The 13,472-nt window shown below is 40.0% G+C and overlaps 2 protein-coding genes across 3 annotated transcripts; one reads left to right on the top strand and one right to left on the bottom strand.

The window, feature by feature from the left end:
• Positions 1 to 158: 158 nt before the first annotated feature.
• Positions 159 to 3,453, top strand: uba5 (ubiquitin-like modifier activating enzyme 5). The gene is made up of 12 exons (XM_086151102.1): positions 159 to 460; positions 594 to 639; positions 1,014 to 1,103; positions 1,215 to 1,324; positions 1,405 to 1,491; positions 1,570 to 1,654; positions 1,749 to 1,853; positions 1,980 to 2,107; positions 2,205 to 2,340; positions 2,455 to 2,527; positions 2,628 to 2,734; positions 3,050 to 3,453. The coding sequence occupies exons 1-12, from the start codon at positions 297 to 299 to the stop codon at positions 3,125 to 3,127; spliced, it is 1,209 nt and encodes a 402-aa protein (XP_086007228.1). The 5' UTR covers positions 159 to 296; the 3' UTR covers positions 3,128 to 3,453.
• A 139-nt stretch (positions 3,454 to 3,592) lies between these two features.
• Positions 3,593 to 12,856, bottom strand: nphp3 (nephronophthisis 3). Of its 2 annotated transcripts, XM_086151100.1 has the most exons (27): positions 12,318 to 12,856; positions 12,084 to 12,209; positions 11,837 to 11,987; positions 11,512 to 11,664; positions 11,188 to 11,321; positions 10,503 to 10,663; positions 10,228 to 10,384; positions 9,858 to 9,932; positions 9,608 to 9,778; positions 9,425 to 9,528; positions 9,200 to 9,314; positions 8,808 to 8,951; positions 8,624 to 8,721; positions 8,424 to 8,526; positions 8,259 to 8,341; positions 7,834 to 7,969; positions 7,429 to 7,593; positions 7,194 to 7,288; positions 6,970 to 7,092; positions 6,646 to 6,835; positions 6,258 to 6,499; positions 6,001 to 6,076; positions 5,788 to 5,915; positions 5,422 to 5,662; positions 5,190 to 5,315; positions 4,963 to 5,078; positions 3,593 to 4,884 (listed from the first exon to the last, which is right to left on the bottom strand). In XM_086151100.1, the coding sequence occupies exons 1-27, from the start codon at positions 12,639 to 12,641 to the stop codon at positions 4,716 to 4,718; spliced, it is 3,906 nt and encodes a 1,301-aa protein (XP_086007226.1). In that variant the 5' UTR covers positions 12,642 to 12,856; the 3' UTR covers positions 3,593 to 4,715. The 2 variants fall into 2 exon arrangements, with proteins under 2 accessions (XP_086007226.1, XP_086007227.1); XM_086151101.1 differs by lacking the exons at positions 3,593 to 4,884; positions 4,963 to 5,078; positions 5,190 to 5,315 and having other exon boundaries at positions 5,562 to 5,657.
• Between the last annotated feature and the right edge of the window lie 616 nt (positions 12,857 to 13,472).

Raw genomic sequence — 13,472 nt, 5'->3', positions numbered from 1 at the left:
TGGTCTGTATCCTACAGAAGCTCGATGTTACTTGAGAAGACGGTTAATAGAAACAATACGCAAACAATAAGCCCTTTTATTTGATGGGGGCTAAATAAAAATAAAAGGGTGGAACGTTTTAGGTTAGCTAGTTTGCAGCACGGATGACGTTTACAGTCACCCACACCCACAGCTGATTCGAGTTGTGAAGACGTGTACTTTCTGTGGCGACTCCATCTGTTCTCGTCGACCTAGGAGATTTGCCCGTTTCATTACCGTCATCTTATATTAATACGTTTACAGAATTTATTTTCGTGATGGCAACAGTCGAGGAATTGAAGCTCCGTGTGAAGGAGTTGGAAAACGAGTTGATAAAGTGCAAGCAGAAGCGGTGCGCCACGGAGGATGCGCCCTATCAGAGCATCCACAGGCCGAAAATTGAACAAATGAGCGCCGAAGTAGTGGATTCAAACCCGTACAGGTGATCTATTTTTTAATATAGTATTAGATTTGTATTGTTGCGAAAACAACTCGAGGCTACGCCCGGTGAGTCACCCATAACACAGGTCCATTTCCCTGGGACCGCAAGCTAATCCCAGCTGTTTTCGTTGCAGTCGTCTGATGGCTCTGAAGAGGATGGGCATCGTGGACAATTACGAGGTGCCTTACTTGTAGTCATCTGAATCGAAACGGTTTAAAGGTGATCAAAATGATCAACTGATTACGTTTTTGTAAAGCCAACAATACCAATACCCCCAGCCTTAAACCACAACACGCTTCCCCAACCCACTTGATGTTGTTATCGTTGTACATTTTTGTTTGGTTAAAAAGAATACAAAAAGAAAAACAGCTATCTAATGTTTACCTCAGCGCTAATTAAAACAAAAAAGTACTTGAAAGAAGCTTCAGAATTTCGTAGTTTGTAATAGTCTTTAATGATTAAGGCAATGTAGCCTTGTAAACACAACCCCATCATATCGACATACTCTCTGTTGAAAACCTTGTGTTTTTCCGTACAAAATCTCCCACCACAGAGAATCCGGACATTCACAGTGGCCGTGGTTGGTGTCGGGGGAGTGGGAAGTGTGACAGCTGAAATGCTTACCAGATGTGGCATCGGTAAGGTAATAGAACATCTTTAATTACTACTTTTTCATGAACTTGGGATTGATCATTTTGTTCTGAAGATCTCTCTGCCGGTGTTTACCAATGCTCCATTGCTTGTGCCATCACAGCTGCTGCTGTTTGACTATGATAAAGTGGAGCTGGCCAATATGAACAGACTGTTCTTCCAGCCCCACCAGGCAGGCCTCAGTAAAGTGGAAGCAGCAGAACACACACTAAGGTGAATTAAATAATCTAATTTTCTTCTAAAGTACAGATTCAATGTGCATTTGCTTACATTGTTTTCAATTTGACCGACAGAAACATCAATCCTGACGTGACATTTGAAACACACAACTACAATATCACCACACTGGAAAATTTTACACATTTTATGGATCGAATCAGGTGAGCACTCATTGTTTTCCAGCTGTGCTAGCAATCATTAGACCATGCTTTTTCTTACTGATTCTGTGGGGTTTTTAGCCATGGAGGACTAGAAGAAGGAAATCCAGTGGATTTGGTTCTGAGCTGTGTGGATAACTTTGAGGCTAGAATGGCAATCAATACAGTAAGTATGGTCACCTGAAAGACACACTGTCAACATAGCATTTCTGTTCCGTAAGTGTGGCAATTGCAGACTTTTCCATTTAATTTTGACTCAGGTCTGCAATGAACTTGGTCAGATTTGGATGGAGTCTGGCGTCAGTGAGAATGCTGTGTCAGGACATATTCAGCTGATCATCCCGGGAGAAACTGCCTGTTTTGCTGTATGTTCCACACAGCAACCATAAATATCTATCTTTTTCTATTTCCAAATACCTTTTTATATTTTCACCTTCAATCACAACATGTAACACTTTTCATGAAGTTGACACAGAACTTTCCACTGTTAGTGTGCTCCTCCACTGGTAGTGGCAGCCAACATTGACGAGAAGACTTTAAAGAGGGAGGGTGTTTGTGCTGCTAGCTTGCCAACAACTATGGGTGTTGTTGCTGGCCTTCTAGTGCAAAACGTCCTGAAGTAAGTAATAACCTATATATAGACACCTACATTTTATGTAAAAAGAAACTCAACATAATCGAATGTAAGATATTTGAACCTATTGCTTGTCTCACAGGTACTTGTTAAAGTTTGGGACCGTCAGTTATTATCTTGGCTACAATGCCATGCAGGACTTCTTCCCCTCTATGGCCATGAAACCCAACCCCCAGTGCAATGATCGCTATTGCAGGCGACAACAAGAGGAGTATAAGGTGCGTTCTTAGTTTCTGAAGGTGCAGGAAAGCTCAATCTTATATAGAATCTAAAGGCTCTGTACAACATGACAACGTCAACGGTCTCTATTTGTTGGACATGTTTCTCTCCAGAAGAAAGAGGCAGAACAACCCAAGGTGGAAGTTCTTCAGGAGGAGGAGATCATACATGAGGAGAATGAGTGGGGTAATATTGGAAACACCACCTGATGTAACAGTTCAGTTTTTTCAGTGTGCTTTTAATGTGAATAATGTTAATGTGAATTTACCATAACTGTGACTTGTAGGTATCGAACTCGTCTCAGAGGTGAATGACACCGAGTTACCAGCTGAACCAGCCACTGGGCCCAACCTCCCAGAAGGCATCACTGTTGCTTACACCATTCCAACTAAGGTTAGTTTAAAAAAAAAAAAAGGGTCTTTGAAACACTTAAAAGCCCACAACTCATTTGCATACTAGTTAGTGTCTGCAGCATGATGCATATGCAAGGTACATGATAAAAAAATACCCATGCATATGGGACAAATAATGTGAGCTGATTCACTTCATACTGGATTATTTTTCCCAAATGAGCATTATACAATAAAAAAAATTCTACCCTTCTTTTTTTCCTCAAAAGCACGAACGACAACATATTTACATTCTAGTGCTGTTTGGTTTAAAAGAAACAAAATCAACCAACATTTTTTTTCTATTTCTTTGACACAGAATGTGCCAAGTGGGGTGGAAGTAGAGGAGACTGAGCAGAGCCTGGAGGAGTTGATGGCACAGATGAAGAAGTTATAGGTCAAATGGTGACTAAAGTAGACGTAAATAAATCTTAAATTATAGGATGAAAGTCCCTGTATTTGATGACATTATGTCTTAATTTGTGAATCGTTGAGTCCGGAGAACTGTAACACCATAAATTGTACCAGATTCTGGTGAATTGTCTATGAACCAAGATATTAACATGTATTGCATTGTGAATTTGTGATGGTTTGATGAGATGACCCAACTGTTAATATGCTTTGTCACTCATTGGTTTGAGGAAATATATGCTGCAACAGCACTGATCAATAATGACCAACATTATTTCAATAAAGTATTTATTAGGATGAATACAATCCTCATGATGTATTGTTCATGGTTGATTTTTTTTTCTGGCTCTGTTTTTGAATCACATACTACATGACATAAATACATATCAAAATAAAACCACTCAAGATACAATGGATTTGGTCAATATCACAAAAGATATCGGCACAGTAGGTCCCTATTTAATTTAAAGTTTTAACAAGAACTACTCCTGCTGTTTATTAAAAAAATAAATATAAAGGCAGTCATTTCAAGGGAGCTGTCATACCACATTAAGATAAAATAATGAATTACAAGAAGTGCCATTCTCCAAACAAGGCAAGATTATCTTGTTGGTGATTTTTATCTATCTAATGCTCTCAGTTCTACTTTTTGGAATACTCAACTTTGGCAAGTATGTAAACAAAAATTTAAAAAAAGTACCTTTCCATGTAAACACCGATTTTACATATTTACCAATTGTAAATCTGATTTGAGGTGTCTTGACTTTTGTGTTTCACAAAAAATGCATAGTGCATAGAATGACCTCCACATACAGTGGAAAGCAACCACTATTGTCGATTAGATTCTAGAATTTGTCTTGTTCTCTTGGTTCGAGGAAATTCTGTCTGGCAACTTGTTGATTTACATTGAAACATTTAATAATCATAATAGTGCTAACCTGAGTTCTGGACCCTTAAAGGTCTAATTTAACAGACCTTCAAAGTTCTTCACATATATGATTACCATAATACTATGTGTGCAGTTGTGTGTATATATATATATATATATATATATATATATATATATATATATATATGTGTGTGTGTACACACACACACACACACACACACAAGCATACACACTTAAGGTACGTAAACAGGTTTCACAGACTATTGTAGAAGACAAATATTTCAACATTGCACCTGTATTTTGTTGGAAGTACATGTAGTTTCTCATCTATGTCAAAGCATAAAGGACTAATGACAGATTTGGTAATATGCATGTGTATACATAGTCTCATGTTTATGAATATAAATTGGTTTATATGACTGCACTGCCTTCACTCCTGGCATTTATGAGCGTGGCCAAATATAACCACCCTTTTTCCATTTTATATTTGGCAGTTCAGATTTTGCTCCATGTTTAGAGATTCTGTTGTATTTTATATTTGCCTTACATGTATCAATCTCTGTGACTGCTTGGGAGAAGGGAAAAAATACTTTTCATGTCTTGTGTCTAAGCCAGCCCTAGATAGAGAAAAACATGAATATTTGGCAAGTCTGACAACCTCAGTCCACTGTATGTGGCTGAACAGTCATCTTGGTCCATTCGGGAGGGGAGCAGGTCCCCTCAAGCTAAATGTGTCCCCGCTGGAGGAGTGGCGGGAGGGAGCATTGCCACCTACCAATGATGGTTCTGCTTCCTTGATCTCCATGGCACGCTTGTAAAGCTCTGCTGCCTTCTCAAAGTCCCCTTCTTCATAGCTAAATAAAAGAGTAAAAAAGAGACACCTTAACTGTGGTTATGGAAAATGACAGTCCTTTGTTTGTTCGGGACTATACCTGAGGACAGCCAGGTTTTTCAATGTCTCTCCAACACGAGGATGTGAGCGCCCCAAGCTATCCTCATACACTTTCAGTGCTCGCTCATATAAAGGCAAGGCTTCATTGTGCTTTTTCTGCAAAGGACACAAAGTGTGTGGCAGGTTGAAAAAACCTTGACATGCTCAAGCAGAAATATGATAAGTATAAAATACATGGACTGGTGAAACTGCTGAATATTTTTATACCAGTTGGCAGTAGATCACCGCCAGATTGACCAGTGCTGTGGCTACACTGGGATGTTTTGGCCCAAAGCTTTTCTCCCTGATTTCCAGAGATAGTTCATACAGTGGTGCAGCTTTCTCCAGCTTCCCCTGTGTGAGACATGCTATTCAAAATTCGCATACAGAAATCAGCGTAGATTATGTAATTATTTAAAAAAAAGTCACTAATAATTATATTTATAAAATGACGTCTCACTCTGCGTTTGTACAGCATTGCCAGGTGTTTGAGTGTGTATGCAAGTGAGGGGTGGTCCGGGGATAAGGCTTTCTTGCGTATGTCTAGCGCTCTCTCATACATATCCTCAGCCATCTCGTACTCCCTCCTCTCAGTGTGCAGTGCTGCTAAATTGTTGAGAGACTGAGCACAATCTGGATGATCTGAACCAAGGACACGCTGACGCATCTCCAAAGAACGAGACAAGAACACCTTAGCTGCACTGGTTGGAACAAAGAGAGGGAGTTTAAATGTGGTGGAGACAATGTCTGGAAAGTAATGATAATAATAATTCAATGCCAATTATTATGTGCACAATCCAGCTGTAATGAGTGAGTTTGCCCTTACTCTAGGTTGTTTTGGAGGTAGTAGAGGACGCCAAGTTCATTAAGTGTCTTGGCACAGTCTGCTGAGTCTGTCCCCAGGGTCAGCTCTTCCAGCTGTAAAGCTCTGCGCCTCAGCAAAGTGAAACCATACTGCAAAGGGTAAAAAACAACAGGTATGTACTAAATAACTGATTAAGGGTGTGTAAGTGTTCGGCAATGACAGAAATATGTTCACCATATGTCCTTTTTGGCGGGCCGTTTTTTGTCTTATCTTCATAGACCTCTTCCTAAGTTTCTCTGCTTGCTCATACCTGATAATAATAAAAAACACACATGTAAGCTATCAAAGACATATTTTAATTAGAATCCTATGATTTAGACTGTTCAGTTTTTAATAAGGACATGACCCTATCCAAGCTTGGTAAACATGGTGCTTGATTAGGAACATTAAATATAAAACAATCAAAATCATCATTACAAATTTGCATTTACTTATTCTGTTTCTGGTACAGCATGGCCAGTGATTCCAGCTCTCGTGCCACGCTAGCGTGCTCAGCACCATAGGCATTCTCACTTATCTCCAGGGCCTGCTTGTACAGCTGCTCAGCATTTCCATACTTCTTCCACTGAACATAAACCCCCGCCAGTTGGTGAAGGGAACGTGCAACACTTGGATGATCCGGGTCCAGGGCAGTCTCCCTAATCTCAAGTGATCTTTGCAAAGGGGCCACAGCCTAAATAGACAAGACTTTAAGAATCTGAAATATACATTACTGTCAGTGTGTGGAATACTTTTGAGAATAAATTCTCAACTTCTAGCCTGTGTACAAGAGAAAAATAAATAATTCATGCTGGCTGATAAAACTAACATGCGGCTTACCTGGCTAGGGAGACCCAAGTCTTTCAGGAAACGCCCCAGGGTCTCATATAGGTTTGCCAGCTTGGTCATGCTGTCTTCACTCTCGCAGCTCTTCTCATAGTGTTTCAGTGAATCAAAGTATTCAGTGGCCATGGAACTTTTGTCTTTCCCCACATACTGCCAATATGCCAGGAGCTCAGAAAAATGGCCTCTGAATAAAACACAACCCATATAAAATAAAAAAATCAGCTATGGGATTATATATTGTCTGAGGAGATACTGCAATAAAGGTGGGGCTATTTGTAATAAAACATTGTCTTCTGTGTGTATATATTAAACATTTACCTCTTGTACAGGTTTTGTGAGACAAACAAGTTCAAAAGGCTGAGTTGAAGTTTCACCCTGTCCTCCTGCTGCTGGAGAAGCCATGGCAACTCATCTGCGACACGCCAGGTCACATGGTCATGACTGTATGCACACAAACACATGCAGTGATCTGTTTTTCACCAAAAGATAAATGTGAATTGCATTGCTTTGGGAAAAATTATGTGAGGAAAAACATGCAGTACTTCAGTTGCTGGCTGAAGTAATGGATCAGTTTCTCTCTGTAAGCAGCATAATTGCTCCCTCCACTTAGAAATTCCAACCTCACAGCTTCCCTTGCCTGACACACAATCACACATACAAACACACAAAAGTAAACATACAGGAGAGAAGTTATATATTTCTGCAATTTCTGTCAGTCAAATAAAATTACAATCATACTTTGCCATCAAGTGATTTTCTATGCACTTCCAGAATTACCTGCAGGTGTTGAAATCTGATGAGCCCACAATGAAGGGTCACAATACATAGTCTGTTTAGACTGTGGAGCAGTGAGGACAGTACAGGAAAGTCCAAGTCTGGTAAAAGGTCCAGGACTTCAGATTCACTCACTCCATTATGGCTTGAATACACAAGGCATAGGATCTAAATTGGATACACACACACACATATATACATGTATGTGTGTGTGTATGTAGAAATAGAAAACGTCAGATATTAGGAATACAGACATCTCAGAGTGCAGGTTTTAAGAGTTATAACATTACATACACATTCAAGATCAATGTGAGGCATAAATGTGTCAAACAGAATAATGTGATCAATAAAAACAAAAAAATACAAAGGAATAATACAGACATTATTATACTGTAATTGCAGAGTCACCTCTTTCATAATGTGCCGCTCCCTGTCTGAGTGATGGCAGTCAAGAGTGACTTTGAGTGCTAAGCGGTACAGTGACATGGTGTCCTGACACTGCAGGCACTGCTCAAGGCTCCTGTCCAGAGACCAACATGATCTACTGCTGGGACATGAGAGAACACAAGAAAATGAATGACGATATCCTGGATTTTCCCCTTAAAATTCAATCCCTGTAAAATTCCCACATACACACTTAGATACACTAAAAAGTATTTGTTGATAAATGTGGAGAAAGTTATTACCAACTAAAGCTAGTCTTAGAAATATAATTTTGAAAGGAAAATATTTACACTACAATGTTGTTTATTGTGATTATTTGATCATGCAAGGATTAATAAAATTTTTATCAGATTTATCTGTGGCAATCAAGAAATGTGCATTTGACTGACCTGGTGCTCATCCTTGCGAGTAATGTGACATACAGTGCATTGCAGGTTGACGCAGAGCGGCAGTGCCTTTCCAGTTTCTTCTCCTGATAGGAAGATAAAACAGTCCTGAATAAGAAAGCAATTACTTCATACTTTTTTAAAGAGCACACAAGGACAATAACCAACCTGGTCCTTGCTAAGTTTTAGATCCATGCTCTGGCATTCTGCATTAAAAACACTCCTGACCTCTCTGAAACTCAGTGGATCCAAGTGCAGTGTCGGCCATAATCTGAAAAGAAAATTATTGAGTCAACAAGAGGGAATGTACAAATACATATCATTGCTTTGACCATGTGTACACAACACATTCAACTGGCAGGATTTACCTCCAAGCTTGAGGACATGTCTCGACATTTACAGAAACCACTACTCGGACGTTGACTGGTAGGGGGTCAATCAGCCATTTCATGTGTCTTTCTGCTTGCTGGGATGTCAATCAAAAAAACAACATTGTAAAAATAGAGGGAGTGAAAAATGGGAGCAGCATGATTGAGGTTGTGGGACCTTCACCTGTATTTGGTCAATGGAGTCAATGATGATAATTATGTTTCCCTGATGCCGTGCTGAAAGTCTTTCAAGCCAGCGGGGAAACTCCTCCAAGATCTTACTGGGCTCCATGGACAGGCCAGAAATGGACCAAAAGTGCTGCAGCAGCTGTGTCAACAACAGTCAGACATTATGTCCCCCCAATGATGAAATAAAAAAGTGATATCCCAGTAATGCTGGGGTTTATAGTTTGAGTTTTACTCAAAAGTTCCCTGTGTTTTTAGAAGAAATAAAGTTACCTGCTTTGCAAAATCAGCCAAAATTACACCAAATAAAAAAAAAATCAACTTTTCTTTTCCCAAAACAATACACACGCACACAAATGTATGTGTAGGCAGATGGGTGACAAGTCTTACTTTGACTGTGAGACGCTTAATAATGAGGACTGGCTCCGAGCTTGTTGAAAATGGGCATCCGACAAAATGATACAGGAACAAAGTGTTGGGAGACTGCTTCTGCTGCAGCTCTATCCTATGGGAGATGCAGATATTGACATTTGGTAAAGTAAACCAAATTTTGTAAGTAAGTAAACCAAAGGCCCACGGAACTAACTATGATTAGGTGAAATATTTATATCCCACCATTTAGAGAGCAGGAGAGACTTTCCTGAGCCTGGTCCCCCAGACACGAGCAGAGGAGGAGTTGGAGGGGGAGCTGCTATCATATCATTCAGACGATCTATATACTAACAATACAGATTGTGATAAATGAACAATTCATCACAATATATGGTGTTGGATTTAAAAGGCAAAAGGAAACCCTACTTTCTGGAAGCCTAGCTGTGAATTAGTGCTGCTACACGCCTGCTGGTAGGACTCTATCTGCTCTTGTTCATCATGCAGGTCCCACAGCACATCTCCCGAGTCTTCCTCACGGCCTTCCTCTATCCCGGGGTCTTTAGAGTCAACTTCTACTGCTTCAAGACCAAGCAATTCCTGGGAAAAGAGGGTAGAATACAATTAAAGTGTCTAAGACTAATTTAAAAACTTTATATGGATGGTAGAAGATCCGTACCTGTTTGATGACCTTCTCAAGGTGAGAATAAATCAACCCAGCTCCATCCTCTGCAGAACCGCTGTGATCCAGAACCTGTAATCATAAGCACCACCTTGGATCAAGAATGGAATATCAAATTTTAACCTCTACCATTTCCACACATTTAACAATTAATATAAACATTTAGTGGGACAGTTTTAATGGAGAAAGACTATAGTTCAAAATGTATGCATGGATTTTTAGAGAACATTACTTTGTATGGGTGAAGATCATTGGGACACATGCACTAATGGATTTTTGGTACCCAACCAGAAAATGGCCATGTCGATCTAATTAGGGGAACAACTCCCACAGATCCTATTGATTTTTGGGGGTTAACACATGGCACCTTGACTTTTGCAGTCTTGTCTGCAGCATTGATCCTTTCCAGAAGTTGCCTGGTCGGGCCAGTCAGATTGTGCTCTTTTTCTGTCCTGAGGTAGAGCACCAGTGGATGGCTATCTGGATTCTTCACGTAAGCTTCTTCACAATCCTCTACCACAGAGCTGTACACATTTATTTTGAATGAAGGACAGAAAAAAAGTCCAACATTTTATTTTATTAATAAGTAAGTATATTTGTATGCATTTATGAACAATCTTTGTCATTTTTCTGAGAATTTACCTGCTGACAGTGGATTTAAGAAGCAGCACGCATATAGAACTCCTTTCAATCTCTTGCTTGCGAATCACAGCATATGAGGCAACATTTTCTTCAGGAAAGCAGACATTCAGATAGAAATGACCAAGACCTTCACATATCCTCCGCAACACAGGAGAGTGTTTCTGTATACAAGCAGGAAATGCAAGGATAACCAACTTCAGCTTAAAGAGGAGGCCATCAGATCTAGTTATAAAAAGCCATTTGGGCTACACCGAAAGATGCAAGATAGATGGCAGTCAATACGGACAGAAATCAACAGAAAAGTTGGCAACAGGTTTTCACCCATCCTCTTTCAGTTTAGGCCATAATGACAGACATTAACTTGAAATATTCAGCTCTGGGCTGGACAAGAGCTGCAACCGACATCCATATGTTTTTTTTATTATAGCTCAATCTGGTGATAGGTTTACTGTAAAATTGATTAATAATTAGTTGGTCTATAAAATGTATAAAAATTGTTGAAGATGCCAAAAATGGTTACACAAATGTTAAGAATCCAGAAAATATTCATATGGCCTGAGATCAAGAGAATTTTTATTTCTTAATGCTAACTCAAAACGAATCATCCTTTATTAACACAATTGACAATAATTAAAATTGGGAAGAAATTGACAAATCACTTAATAGCTGGAGATCTTATGATCACCTTAATGAAGAAGTCCAGGTCTGCCTTGGTCTCCTGCGTGGAAATTAAGTAACAGCGTACTGTGTTACTCCACAAGGCTTGAGGCACATGAGGGGAAACCTGAAGCAAACTTGCCACAGCGGCATCCCAGTCATCTGACAGTCAAAACAGCAAAGGTAGAAAGCTGATTCAAGCACTGACATAAAACTCCCATTATTGACAGTAGAGATGAAATGTATGTTATGGTTCCTTTATAGAAATAAAATAGATAATTCTTTTTTGTTATTTCTACCTTGGTACCAACCCTGAACAGAATTCATAGTGTTATTCAATTGATTTGCTTACCTCTGCTAACATTTGCAAAGGGCCCCTCAACATCTATTAAACTATGAGCAAACTCTGGTCCCCTGAAGGTCTGCTGCAGTTGCATCATACTTCCCATAGAGGGTTCACTTCCCAGCACACAACCGGTCCAGTACTCACATTGAGTCCCAGCTGCTGCAAATGTGCAATGTAAACATGTTAACAACGTTTTACATTGACATCACATAAAAAGTATTGTATATCTGCCAGAATGAACAAGTACACGAAATGAAATCTTGGTGAATACATTAATTTAGGCCATAGATATCAGATATTTTTTTGAAAAGAATAGCATGGATTTATTTACCAGTCACAGTAGTTTGGTTGTCATCTGAATCAGAATCGTTTGGATAATAGACCTGGATGCCCTGAGCCTGCAGCTGTTGCAGTTTAGACTCCAAGTCCCTCTTGGCTCGCAGAAGATCCTGTATTTCTTTTTCTTTTGTCTCCCGAAAGATCTGATGAATATAAATGTGTTCTCGAACAAGTTGGTTTGAAATCAAAGATAATCAAAGACATACAAATGACACTTTAATTATGTTTAATGGTTTCACCTTAAACTGTCGTTTTACTTTGTCCCTGTCGTGTTCGAATGTGGAAGCTCTCTCCATGGCTTGATATTTTGCCTCTAGAGCACTTTCCTTCTCTCTGAGGATCTTCTGGTAAGTCTTCTGCAAAGCCTACAGTGAAAGTGTTATATGCGTTTTATGGCACAATTGAGAAAAAAGTGTCCAGTAGCTACAAAATGATGCTATTTTATTATTATGGTCATCCACAATCGCACATACCTGTAGCTCAGCCCTGAGCCTCTTGTTCTCCTCATCCAGCTTGGCCTCCTTCTTTTGCATGGATGAAATCTCGTTATTCTTGCTGACACGAAAAATCTCATATTCCTTGCGTAGTCTTTCATACTCAGCGGCATACTCCAGATCCACGGATCCCGTGGATTTGAAACTGGCCCCTATTACGCGGGGCCCTCTGCGGAAAGAGCTGCGTAACAGCCGGGCTTTGGGCTTCACCTCCACCGGGATCTCGCAGGCTTCCCCACCCTCACCTCCATAGCCGTCCTCGATAACCTCCCCCGGGCTAACCAAGGAGGACGCCGTGCCCATGGTGGCAGAAGAAGTTAGCCCATTCGGATGCACATCATGGCCCCTGTGGGTCAGGACAGGAGGGGGTCCTTATAGCCGCTAATCTCGGCGGTGTATCACTTACTCCAAACAGCTAAATTGTCGTCACTGCCCACAAAGCTAACTTGCCAGTTGTAAGAGCGGAAACCAACGTCGCTTGTAAGTAACGACACGAGTTAAGTCGTTGAAAGGTAACATAAATGTTATTTAAATATCAATTGTAATTATCCGAAAACAGTCCACTAACCATAAACAGAGGGAGGCTTTTGCCAACATTAGCATTACAGGAACAGAGGTGGGGCAATATAACGGTATCATGTATGATGAAGCATTCCTTGAGCGCTTGAATTACGTCGACAGGAGAAGTAAAACGTTCACTTACGTACATGAATATTCACATGACTGTCTAGACTGTACATTGTGTACCTTCCGCGAAAGATATGTTTAAAAAAGGGGTTTACTCACGGTCGCTCCCTTCAGAGCTTCTTCTTGGCTGCCTTGGTAACAAGTTGATCATACGGGTGCTCGTAGAGGTCAAAATTATTCAATCGCGTTTGGTTTGAAACTTTTCGTAAAGTCATCATATGCAATCACGTCTCAGATGATATGATACTATTCTGCTGAAGGGGTATAATATATGTGTTGTTATTATTATCATTCTCTCAAATCTAACTTCATGTCCTCTTTCTTTGGTCTACCCCGAAACTCTTGCCTGTCAATTCCAACACCAGCATCCTTCCAACAATTTATTCACTATTCCTCCAGTGTACATAACAGAACCATCTTAGTCTGGCTTCTCTGAGCTTCTCACCC

The sequence above is a fragment of the Fistularia commersonii genome, chromosome 8 (assembly GCF_037954325.1).
Source record: "Fistularia commersonii isolate RoL2024-O1a breed Wild chromosome 8, RoL_Fcom_v1.0, whole genome shotgun sequence".
Taxonomy (NCBI): domain Eukaryota; kingdom Metazoa; phylum Chordata; class Actinopteri; order Syngnathiformes; family Fistulariidae; genus Fistularia; species Fistularia commersonii.
This window is presented reverse-complemented; position numbering and strand designations above follow the sequence as displayed.